The sequence below is a fragment of the Pseudopipra pipra genome, chromosome 2, assembly GCF_036250125.1.
Source record: "Pseudopipra pipra isolate bDixPip1 chromosome 2, bDixPip1.hap1, whole genome shotgun sequence".
Taxonomy (NCBI): Eukaryota; Metazoa; Chordata; class Aves; order Passeriformes; family Pipridae; genus Pseudopipra; species Pseudopipra pipra.
The window spans coordinates 41,538,550-41,550,987 of record NC_087550.1 but is presented as its reverse complement, the minus strand read 5'-3'; the positions used below and the strand labels follow the sequence as shown (position 1 = coordinate 41,550,987).

At 40.6% G+C, this 12,438-nt stretch overlaps 1 protein-coding gene across 1 annotated transcript; it reads left to right on the top strand.

Moving 5' to 3' along the window:
• The first annotated feature begins 2,968 nt into the window (after positions 1 to 2,968).
• LOC135409527 (stromelysin-1-like) lies at positions 2,969 to 9,635 on the top strand. The gene is made up of 10 exons (XM_064645163.1): positions 2,969 to 3,276; positions 3,440 to 3,684; positions 4,133 to 4,281; positions 4,372 to 4,503; positions 5,355 to 5,516; positions 5,919 to 6,138; positions 7,292 to 7,425; positions 7,994 to 8,153; positions 8,995 to 9,098; positions 9,295 to 9,635. Exons 1-10 carry the CDS (start codon positions 3,172 to 3,174, stop codon positions 9,402 to 9,404), a joined length of 1,521 nt encoding a protein of 506 aa, XP_064501233.1. The 5' UTR covers positions 2,969 to 3,171; the 3' UTR covers positions 9,405 to 9,635.
• Positions 9,636 to 12,438: the final 2,803 nt, after the last annotated feature.

Genomic DNA, 12,438 nt, shown 5'->3' with positions numbered 1-12,438 from the left:
TGTGTGTGCTTATTTAGTTCAGGCTTCCTTTGACCTAATTTGCCATTGTTTAAACAGTTAATGACAATTGTTTACATGACTATGTTAAGTATCCTTCCACTTCTTTCCGTAAATAAAAAGTGCCAAACAGAACTGGAATGACATTTCTGAATGGAATCTTAATCATATGAAAATGAGAAATGGAAAAATTCCCAGGTAGAATTTTAACAAATCTGCTAAAAATCCTGGCACTTGGGCTAGACCCCACAGGATAATACAGTTTACCCTGTCAGAGGGAAAACAGTGCTGTGGTGGAGGAGTATCAGCCTAGATGTTGGCAGGCTTTCAGTGAAATGCTCTGTTCTACTGCAGGGGTCTTCCTGGGAAAGCACCCACTCTTGTCTCTGAGCTCACAATTAACTGCTGGCAATATGGGATGTATGAGTCTGAGTCTCTGATGAGCTAAGGGAAGAAATGAGCAGTATTCCTGGACTCATTCTGGCTGCTTTGGTGCTACATAAGCTGACAAGGGTCACCACTGTCATCTGCATGTCTGCATGGTCTCCAACCCAGCTGGAGGACACCAGTGACTTCAGGGCAAATGGGAATATCAGCATCTTGTTATCTATGGGGCCAAGGTATGAAACAGGCATATGACCTGCTCAGCCTTGTCCAGAATTAAGTGTTTCTAACACTAAAGCAGAATTCATGAGCCAATCGACCTATAGGTAAGGCAAGAGTGCCATGTGAAGTCATTTCTTCAGTTCAGCTCAGCTCAGCTCACCCCATTTAAATTAAAGCTGTGTCTTTGCCAATAAATCTTCACCCTGTCCTCTGGCAAGGTAATATTCAAGCACCTTAAACCTCTGACCAAAGCCACAACAGAGTTCTTTTAGCATCCTGCAATGCCTACACCCAGGAATGCATACTCATATTAGTTTGAACACTACAATCCACTGTCTTTGAAGTCAGATAAAAAGGCAAGTCACTTCTTGGATTCCCATACAAAGATCACACTTGCTAATACATCTCAGAGCCATGCAAACTGCTCAGCTGTGAATTTTACTCACTCCTGCTGCCAAACACACAAGGCAAGATATAGCTCTTCCCCCAGCTCCAGCCCTCACCAGCCATTCCATAAATGTCAGCTTGAGCGTGCAGGCAACAGGCTCTGGAAGCAGAACTCAACAGCTATGAAGGAGCTGTAACATGCCTATTGGCAGCCATGCAAAAGCCTGTGAGAAAGAATGGCTTCCTAAACATTCAAAAGGACTAAAATATTTGCCGACTGGTTATGCTGCATGTCCCGCTATGACTGCTTCACCCCTAGACACAGCAAACAGCGAGTTTACAAAACATTTAGCTAAAAGCAGAAGATAAGGGCCATATGGAAGTTGCTGATGCCAGGTGTGGAGATACAAAGACTATTTAAAATGGTCCTGCTTTGTGTTTGGATTCCTTTATGGAAATACAGACCTCATGCTCTACAAATGCAGTTTGGGATGCTCTTCCATGACCAGCAGAGATAAACCTTGCTGCTGCTGAAAGGAGAGGTCCTAGCATCCCAGCATGCCTGGCTGCCTTCCTGCATCCCTGTTTCCATCTATGATATACCACCCTTCATTCATAGTGGTTCTTCTCCCCCTTTGGGGAGCCAGTGCAATTGCTAAATTCAGTAGAAAACTATCGTTGATGGGGTTGGGGTTATTTTTCTGAGCTGTTTCCTACAGCTTCAGCCCTCTGAATCAGTTCACTGAGGACACACTTGATACCAGAAGGGCACAGGAAAACATCAAGAGTGCTGGTCAGGATGGGAAGACCCCTTTACAGCAGCAGCGAGCTGTTCTCATCCCTCTGCAGCCTTAGACATAAACATCTGTGCCATTTCACTCAGGGGTTCAGGGACCTGGGCTCTGACCTGGGTCACACATGTAGCGTGACCTTACCCCAGGCAGGCTGTCCAACTTCAGTTTCCTTTGGAAGGAGGCCATGCCTTTCCCCAGGCCACCTTGCAGACTGCAGAGCTCAGCTGCTGTGGTGCTAGGCTTGTTTTTGTGAAGTCTCTAATATATTTGCTCTCACTATAATGTGGTTTCTTTTTCTTCTTTTTCTCATGTTCAAAAAGAAGTGGATTATTTTTAGCTCATGTTTCTCCTTTTAAACTTGCATGCGGCCATTAAGTCAACATGGGAGAATTCTGCTTTGAAGGATGGATGTCTCAGAATGACAGGCAAAAGAGAACCGAGTGACAGTGGTTCTGCAATCCTGCATAAAGTGCAATGCACCACGTTCAGAAAAGGACATAGGAACTGAAAGTAGGCCTTCTGGGAAATTGGGCAACTTGGAATCTATGGCTCAAATCTTTGTCATTTTCCATCTGAGGTTGGAGATATTTATTAAAAAGTTCCGCTGAAGCTCCTTGTATCCCAAAGGTGCCTGTAGCTCTCCAGGGCAATTTCTGCCATTTCTTCTTTAGCTGTGAAACCACCCTTGGCGGGTAGGCCATGCAGACCAGGTTACCTAATATGTGCTACTCTACTGAGACCTTTACATTGTGGTGTGGGGGAACAAGGGGATAAGGCCATAAATCCATGATTACATGGGCCAGGTAGCAGCACAGATGATGGTTCTCTAATAAAGCTGGGATGTCAGGTTCAAAAAAAGAGAAATGAGTAATTTGTATAATCAGCTATGTCACTGAAATTATCAGGGACAAGATGGGCTAAAGGAAGGGGTTCTTCCCTGGAGTGCTGAGGTCCTGCACGGATGCCACACTGAGAAAACTGAAGGACAGATTCTGGAGGTCCCATCTCATGTACTACAAGGAATCACAGATTGTTGTCCCTCACAAAGAACCAGGTTCCTTTAGCACCTCTGGAAAATGAAGTGGTTTTTACCCAGTCCAGTTTAGGAATGAAAAAAAAAAAAACCACCAACATACTGTCCAATAATATGATTGCGAAATCAGGGGATTTTGGGCAAGGTAAACCGTCATGTGTTAGCTTGCTTCTAAAACCAAATTTGTTTTCTGTGTTTCTGTGGGAAATCAGAGGATGTTATAAGCTGAGTCATGCCATTATTGACTTTAGCAAGCACAGCACTGATATAAATAGTGAAACACTGGGGAGTCTTAGGCAGAAGGAGAAGAGATTGAGGCCTTCTAGCAAGGGCTAGTAGGACAGGGAGACCAAAATGAAGACAAAGATCCTTCTTTTCCTTGAGTTGCTATATGTTGTATGTTCTTCTGCTTTTCCAGCTGTTCCAGAAAAGAAAGAAGAAGATACGCAATTTGCTAAGGTAAAGACTACAGGCAGAACTTAAGAAATAATTTATTGAGAAAATGAACATACTGATGTGATATAGAATGTGATATAGAATATGTCATTATATGCATTATATGCATTATATGCATTGGAAAAGAAAGTTTTATGTTCTAAACTGCTTTTTTCTTCCCTATCAGAAATATCTGGAAAGCTTCTATGATTTTAAAGAAGAGAAAAGTTCTCTTTTTAAAGCAAAGAACCTCAATCACATGGCTGACAAAATCCGAGAGATGCAGTCATTCTTTGGGCTAGAGGTGACTGGGGAGCTGAACCATAAGACGCTGGACATGATGAAGCAGCCTAGATGTGGAATACCTGACGTCCGTTCATACAGCACCTTCCCATACAGCCCTAAGTGGAAGAAAGAAGATGTGACATATCGGTAACATACATTAAAGCATGTTTTTCTCTACACTACTGGGAAGCTTTGTGAATGCTAGGTAGAAGCCATGTCAACAGGTTCTTTACTATTTATTCCTGTATATCTCCATATAAAAGCTCCATTTAGGATGAAAGGGCCATGAATGTGGGGACTATTCAGGCTTCCAAATAGTGACAAATATACCAAAGTAGTTTACATTACTTAGTTAACAGCCTACAAAATAATATACTCGGTGGATAGGGATGCAACTGAGGGTGTATATGTTAGGGTTTCTGAAAGACATGAAAGAAAACTGTGAAAGCTTCATCTATTATGTAGGCAAATATTTTGAAAATAACTCAAGACACATAGATAATAATAATTATTGATTAAAATATTTGACCTTAATACCGTGTGTCCCAGTACATGTGATCTAGTTGCTTTTAATTCTTTTGTCCTTGTTTCACAGGATTTTGAACTACACTCCAGACATGCTGCAAGCTGATGTAGAGGAAGCAATTGCAAAAGCCTTCCAGCTCTGGAGCAGTGTCACCCCTTTGAGATTCACCAGGGTCTACAGTGGTCAAGCAGATATAATGATCTCCTTCGCTGCTGGATGTAAGGGGATTCTGTTGCCTGGGAAAGATGGTATTTGTCACTTTTTCTTACCAAGATGATGAAAGTATAACTTTTTTCTCTTATTTTTAGTTCATGGTGACTTCTATTCATTTGATGGTCCAGGAGGAACTCTGGCTCATGCTTATCCCCCTGGCAGTGGGATAGGAGGAGATGCCCATTTTGATGAAGATGAAAACTGGACCAAATTTACTACCTATAGTGGTAGGTAACCTTAAATGTTGTGTTGCCTGTTCTTTAATAGACAGAGTTGTCTTGAAGATGCTGTAAAGTCATATACACCATGGCAGTAGTTTCAGTGTTTACTGACATGTAAAATGTCAGTGTAATTTAGTAAAATAATGCTGCATATTTTGATCTGGGCTGCAGTCATGACAGTCTCCTGCAGTTAATGCAGATAGCAATTACAGCTCTAGTAAAGGAAATGATATTAGCATGGAATAGCAATATTGGGCAATCATGACATTGTAAGACAGGGAATTTTCACCCTCAGGTAATGGCCTTAAAAGTTGTAATATAACCTCTTGTTCAATTTTTTTTCCCCCTGATTTAAAGTGATGCATATCTTCTGGAAAGGAAAAAAAATCTTGAGTTTATTGGTAAAAGTTATTAAATGAAACAGTGAAGTGTTCTGGTTTCCAGCAATGTCCAGAGATTATGTTACATTTTACTGGTCTTTGTGAAGTAGTTACCAGTTAAATTCCATGTCATTTATTAATCTCAGAAATCTGTCTAGATGACTAAAATATTCTCACCTGGTTTTTAGTCATTATTAACATTAAAGAAAATTTGTTTCTTTGTTGGCAAGAAAATTTCTGCAACGGGGGCAAAAACTATTCCCAGATTGGTTTCCCAGTGAGAAATAAGTTTTCATAATTCAAAACTCATTTCTTCTCCAGGATGCCAGAGAGCCTCTTAATTGGGACACAGATTTTGCTGGTTTTTTAAGACCAGAAACAATGTACTATGCATGAGAGGATGGCACCTCTATTCCACTGTCATGCAAAAAAAAAAAAAATAGTAAATGTTTATTCTTTGTGCTGAATTTTTTTTAGGATACAACTTATTTCTCGTTGCTGCTCATGAGTTGGGCCATTCACTAGGTCTTGGTCACTCCAATGTCTTTGGTGCTTTGATGTATCCTATATATATGGCCAAGGATACAAGGGACTACCAGCTTCATCAGGATGATATTGATGGCATTCAAGCCCTCTATGGTAAGCAAGAAGAATCCTTTTTTAGTGAATGATGAATAATAATTTATAATGAATTTTACCCAACAGCTAAAATGTACTGAAATTTCTACTGGAAGAAGGATACTCTGGTTTAATTTCCTGTTACTATTTTTGGGTAAACCTTTTGGGGTTTTTTGTGGCTAACAGTCTGTATCTGCAAAACAGGCTGTATTCATGCCATTTAGTTAAAAGATCCAAGTCTTTCTCCAGTGATACCAGAGGAACAGCCCATGTCTGCAGTATTAAACTCTCTTTATCTTCCACAAAATGATGGTCATATGCCAAGTAGCCCATGCATTTGGCTTCATATGGTACATCCTGAAACTCTGCAATATGAACTACTCTGATCCACTTTCCAATTCTACACTTTTCTGTTTTACAAAGGATCCCCCAGGGAATCTCCTGTACTTCCAACAAAAGCTTTTCCCCCTCAAGAACCGACTGAACTGACACCTGCAGAAACAACAACTGAAATGTCACCCCGGCCAGAACCAACACGTACAACACCCTCCAAACCCCCACCAAGACCTGAAGACTGTGACCCTCATCTGACTTTTGATGCTATCACCACTCTCCGTGGGGAAACACTGTTCTTCAAAGGCAGGTAAGTGCTTTTATTTCTAGCAACACCTTTGTGTGAGATTCACAAAGGCAAAGCATAAAGTTCATTTCAAGGCATTTATCTTCCATTGGTTAAAAGGAAGATATTTTCTTAGGAAAGTGTTAAGGCAAATTTGCTAAATTTTACTAGCCCACCTGGGCTGGGTGAGTAACATGGTTTTCTGATGGGTGAGTAAGCCATCATACATTATCACCCACGTCTGTTAGAATTGTGCAAGGCTGAATAATTGCAGTGTAACTCCTCATCCTGTAGCTGCTTCACATGCAGCACTGTCCTCATCACACTGTCCAGGTTGTGGGCCAGGGAACTGTGGAAAATGTCACTTTCGGTGTCACTCTGACCGAGGAGTCTGCACTAGACCACTGCCCAGTGATGTCTATAGGGAATCCCTGCTGTTAGAGATGTCCACTTTTGGGACACACTCTAATACTAACACTGTAGCAGGTTGTTGGCTGGACACATCTACCCTGGCGAGGGAGAACGGAATGCGAGGCCCAGGATTTCACCTGCTTCTTGTGTTGGTAGTTGTGTTTTGATTGAACAAGCTCCCTTTGATGATGCGGGTGTGATTTCCCTTTTAAAACATATGATGAAGAATTGTAGCTTAAAAATCTTAATAATTTTCAAGGAAGGTGAGGAAGGAGCAGTTCTTCCTTAAACTAGGTTTTAACACGTTCCTCAAGAATATTTAATTATCATTTTTAACAAAACTGAGATGAAGAATGCAACTGTGCCTACCTGCATGAGTCATGGCAAAGAGAAAGTTGCAATTGTCACCCTACCACAGATACCACAGGTTGTCCTGGACAAGCCATCAGGATGCCAGTGGAGAGGTATACAGGGCCACCAGCTCTAGGTGAACCTGCTTGAGCCAACAGGTTGGATAAGATGACCTTGAGAGGTCGCTTCTGACCTCCACTATTCTGTGACCTCAGAGCAATGCATAGTAAAGGGCAAATATCTGTGTGGGAGCAGGGCAAAGTGAAGCACTGCAATCACAAAAGGGGTGATATCTCTGCCTCATAGGGAGCACTGGCTCCAGAACCCAGACAGTAGGCTTTAAAGTGTGTTTCTAGGCTCCTGATCTACTAGTGAAATACAGATAATGAAACACTGCTATTTTCATTTCTATCAGCTATGTCTGGCGCAAAAGTCCATATTTCTCAGAAATTGAGCACGACACCATCTCCTCTTTCTGGCCATCGCTGATAGGTGGCTTTGATGCTGCTTATGAGGTTGACAAGACTGATCGAGTGCTATTTTTTAAAGGTATTTCTCTTACATTTCCATCAGTCCTTTTTATGAATGAATGAAGTTATAGTAATACTGCTAATGTTTTTTAATAATAATGGAAGCAATATTACACTAATATTCATACTAATTCTAATACTAATACTAGTACTATTAGGGGCTATTCTTAATACTTAAATCCATTTTGATTTTGAAAATGCTGTTACTGCCATTAACTAATTCTGCTTCACAACATTCCTATACAATAGGATATTACTCTTCTTTGGTCAGTGAGAGAGAAGATCATAGCTGAGACAAAATTTATTGCTACATTAAGTTATTTAAATACATTTTTAAAGGTGCCAAACACACCTTTGTTGACCTTCAACTATTGAGTATATAATTTAATGTCTATAAAATGTCTATAAACTAATGTCTATAAACAGCTGTGAGGTATTCAAACTTATGTGTGCCCTAGAGGGTAAGATTTTCAGTAGAACATTTGTGCTGTTTGGTGGCATTTACTACACAGAAAGCTCTGGGACTTCGATGAAAAGCAGATCAGGCTCCTCAATGAATCCCTGTAACTTTTTCTGTTTTCCTGTAGATGATCAGTACTGGGCTGTCAGTGGCTACAGTATAGAGTCAGGCTTCCCCAAGCCCATTCAGAACCTGGGCTTCCCCACCAGCGTCAGGAAAGTTGATGCAGCTGTTCATGATCACAATACCAAGAAAACCAATTTCTTTGTAGGCAACAAGTACTGGAGGTAAGGATCTTTCCTCTTCCATACAGCAGATAACCAAAATAGCTTTTAAAATCAAGTTACATTGGTATACTCTTGTTGTCAGCCTTCTCAGACTGTAAAAGCTGAAACTCAGAGGCAATTACTCCATTACTCAGGTCTTTTCACAGAACAAAGTCTGTAGCACCTGAGGTAAAGACAACTTTCATTTACCCTTACCAACCTGTTATTAACAGGTGAATGAGCTTTGTTTATTCGTTAGGTAGCACTATGAACTTAGTATAAAAAGACAATGTGAGTAGACTTTGTCGTCATATCATGTATTCATTCAGTAGCTATTAAAGGGCAGAAGTGCTCTATGAAATCTATAAATGACAAATCAATTAAGAAGGCTGTGGAAGGACATTAAAATATTTACTTCTTAAGAAATTTCTTCGTTCAACTAAGTAGTAATCTTAGCTTTAATAATTAATCTGCAATATTATTTTAAAAGAGTGTTATTACACCATAAGTTTGCATTTCTCTTATGGGGTTACTCCATAGATTGTGTGCTGCTAAATTAAATTAAGTTTGAATAATTATTTAAGTTTATTGCTCAGTATAAGTCCCATCCAGCCTTACTGTCAGTCTCTGGGAATGAAAGTAAACCATTTAGTCTGATATTCTGAAAACAGCCTTACATAGGCCACTAAAGATGTAAATATTCACACAGACAGGATTCACATAGTCTGTTCTGTGAGATCACAGATGCTTGCAGTTACTGGATTTTCGGCTGAGAGTGGGTATATTTTGTAAAAATTTCATCTGATTTTAACATTGAACATGCCATGCTTATTTTCTGTTTTCATGCAATTTCTTTATTTAGTTTCAATGAAAATACTCAATCAATGGAAAGGGGATATCCAAGAAAAATAGCAGCTGATTTCCGAGGGATTGGCCACACAATTGATGCTGCCTTTCAGAAAAATGGTAAATAAATTAAAATGTAACTAAAAAGAAGTAACCCAAAAGACCACCAACCAAAACCAAAAATATATATCTTTCAAACATATATATTAAATGTTTGTTTTGATTTTTTAATCACTCAAGAAAATACTAAGTGTATAACAGTAGGTATACAAAAATGAAATATTAATTTTCCAATATTCTGTCTTTCCAATTCTAGGATATTTCTACTTTTTCCATGGATCAAACCAGTATCAGGTTGACATCAAGAAAAAGAAACTCATTCGTACAATGAAGAGCAACAGCTGGTTTAATTGCCAGAAATATTAAGTGGTGGTGCAGGGATGTATTTGTACCAGAAATGGTTTTACATGTTCCTTGGTTCTAAACAGTGTTATTCAGCTGTTGCTGTGCATCTGAGTCTTAAATGATGGCCTTTGACAAATCTAATTTAAAACCGTAAAATGTAAAACCTAATGTACAGTTTTAATTTATTTTGTTCTCCAGCTATTTATTAATCAAGTTGTTTTTGAGTAATAAAGTATTTTGCTCAAGTATAGCAGTGTTCTTTGTGTTCTGGTTCAGTCCACTGGAGACAAGACATCTGCTATAACCATGTGCAAGCCTGAACAGCATCATGACTATTTTTAATAGGGCTCAGTGTCTGTGGAGGGAAAGTTAAAATGAAGAAGAAGTAGGAGGGCAGTTCTGGCAGACAATAAGAAATTAGTTAGGTGACAGAGCAGGGAAACAAAGACACTCAGGAACAATGTGGGGGAGGCATAAAAGGAGATCCTACACAACAGTGTGTGAAGGGAGAGACTGGAGCCTGGGACTCACCTGCCATGACCCCATGGCAAAGGAACAGAATGTTCAGGGCAGGGATGGAGACAGGTACCTGTTAGTAGATGGGAGCATGGCAGTGAGCTGAAAGGACCAGTGCCCCAGTGCTTCTGTGGGTGGATTTGGTGAGCAGAGTCATTCATATAGCAGAACATGAGCCAAGAGAGAGAAGGGTAGGTGTCCAGTTTGGGGATGGAGGTAGCATGCAGGCAGGTTGGGAACTGATCACAGGGTCACAGGGAGTCAGTGGATTAGCCCTGCTGTGCTGTGACTGTGTGGCTTGGGAATGGAGTCAGGGCTGGCAGTCCACCTTGCAATGCTGAATAAGAAACCACTAACAAGAACTACCTCCCAGAGCAAACAAGCTGAAATGATGAGATCCCAGAATTTTTATGTAACTACCGCAGATGAATCCTCCAGAGGATGAGTGGTGAGACACACAGAAAAGCACATCTGCTTCCTCTGTGAACCTTGTTTGGGTCCCCCTCACAGGGCAATAGCTCAGTGACCTTAAACACCCTTCGGGGTATAAGAAAGCTTGGCTGAAGTCCATTCTATCTGAAGGGATTTAATCTCATCTCTCACAACACTGATGCTGTTGACTCGCTATTCCTCTTTCTCTAGCAGCATTGGCAAAGGTAGAAAGAGAGGATGGGAATGGCTGCTAAGGACAGTATTCCAGTTAACACAGCTCAAACCCGGTTAGGGGTTTGCTCCAGGTTTTCCACACAGGATTTGCTCCTGGTTTTCCACACAGTGTAGATCCCTGAGAGATCTTGTCAAAACGCATACTAACACCTGTTGCACCATCCATCCGGTCCAGAGGAAGCCATGTGTCTCCCAGTGTACCCACAGACCCACTGTCCCACTGTGCTAGCAGACAAGACCAAAGAAGGGCAGCAGAGATGCCTTTGAATGGGGCTTTGAGAAACCTGTCCTAGTGGAAGGAGTCCCAGCCAAACGCAGGGGGTTTGGAACTAGATGATCTTTAAAGTTCTTTCCAACACAAATTATTCTATGATTCTATAATCTTGGAATATCTCTTCTCTACCGTGTTCTCCTCCTCATGCATGCTAGATTCACTCTGAGCACCTCTAAAAGCAAGGTATAAAATGAACATAGGTTAGAAGTCAAGTTAGTTAAAAGTCAAGTAGGCACTGAACAGCTCAGCATTGCCACAAGGGCAGTGGTGCATCACCGTGAAGTCATGGACTGACAAGTGAGTGAGTTTACCTGGCAGCAGTCCAGGCAGGGCAGAGACACAGGAAAACTGTGTTGCCCTAACATCTCCCAGTGTCTTTCTCAATAGCTTGTGCTGTGTACACAGCATATCCTGAAGAAACTTCAGTTCAAGGACTTTAGATGACTCCAGGGTTAGGCAGGGTGCTTGTGAGTACTGTTTGTACATAAATAATGGGATTAATCCCCTTTGTTTTTAAAAATGCCTACATGCTTTGATATCCTACATAGATGCCTTCTTATATGTGAGGGCTACCTTCAGAAATCAGGCCTTTAGGATCTGGTTGTTGACTGAGACTCCAAAGTGGTTAAGGAAGAACAAAAAAGAGCATCTCAGCAATGGTGAAGCAGAACACTCTTGATGTTTACAATGACTCACATTATATTAACATATTTTTTTATATATGGTTGGTATAGTTTTTTTTAGTTATGACCTCAAGTAAACAGCAAAATTAAAATACTCTTTTGACCTCTGGGTATTAATTAGGTTAAACTCCCAGTATCTGAAGAATGAGTGATATTTATTTGGATGCAAAGGAAAATCTAGAAAGTGTAGCCTGGAGGATAAATAGAAGACAACATGGCATGGATTTCACCAGGACTGGTGACAAATGTTAACCATGGAATTTCCATCTGTATTTCTGTTTTCTTAATGTCTTAAACTTTGAAATGAAAGAACGTTACTTTTGGTTTGGGAAAAGCAATGAAATTCCTGGCAAATGAAAAACATAATTCAAATGAGATTGGAAACAGGAATGTTGGAGCTGCCTGGCTACACTTAGTGGGCAAGAGATTTCTTGTAACCATGACTTTCTTATAACTCATAAATGATTGCTGGAATTAAAGGCCTCTTGGGTACCAGAAGGGGAAATTTGTCCATAAATGTAATTTCAAGTACTTATCATCTGTGAATATGAACTTTCCCTGAAGCCTGAGGCCAGGCACACAAAAAACAAGAGGCACACAAAATAACCTGTTACGTCTGAAATTATTGACAGCACAACTGTTGTCCCAGACCCAATCTCTTGCATGAAATCTCAGGCAAAAATGCCTTAATGACTTCATCAACAAAGAGCAATAGTGACCTGTGTACAAGCTGACTGGAACTAGGGGGGGCCCCATCAGTGAATCAGCATTACCATGCTGAAGACTGTTATATAAAAGCCAGAAGTAGGTCACACGCTCATCTTTGTCAGCAATACATATTTCTGAGGCTAGGTTTGTGCTGCCAGGCCTGAGAGTTTGCAGCATCGCCAGGAATGAGGTGCCAAAGGCACTGAGT

What these genes read in the sequence shown, in the direction of transcription:
- LOC135409527 (XM_064645163.1), top strand. Translation starts at nt 3,172, where the DNA reads ATGAAGACAAAGATCCTTCTTTTCCTTGAGTTGCTATATGTTGTATGT. An exon ending in CAAATTTACTACCTATAGTG is followed by an intron (nt 4,504 to 5,354) that starts GTAGGTAACCTT and finishes AATTTTTTTTAG; the next exon opens with GATACAACTTATTTCTCGTT. An exon ending in GTAGGCAACAAGTACTGGAG is followed by an intron (nt 8,154 to 8,994) that starts GTAAGGATCTTT and finishes TTCTTTATTTAG; the next exon opens with TTTCAATGAAAATACTCAAT.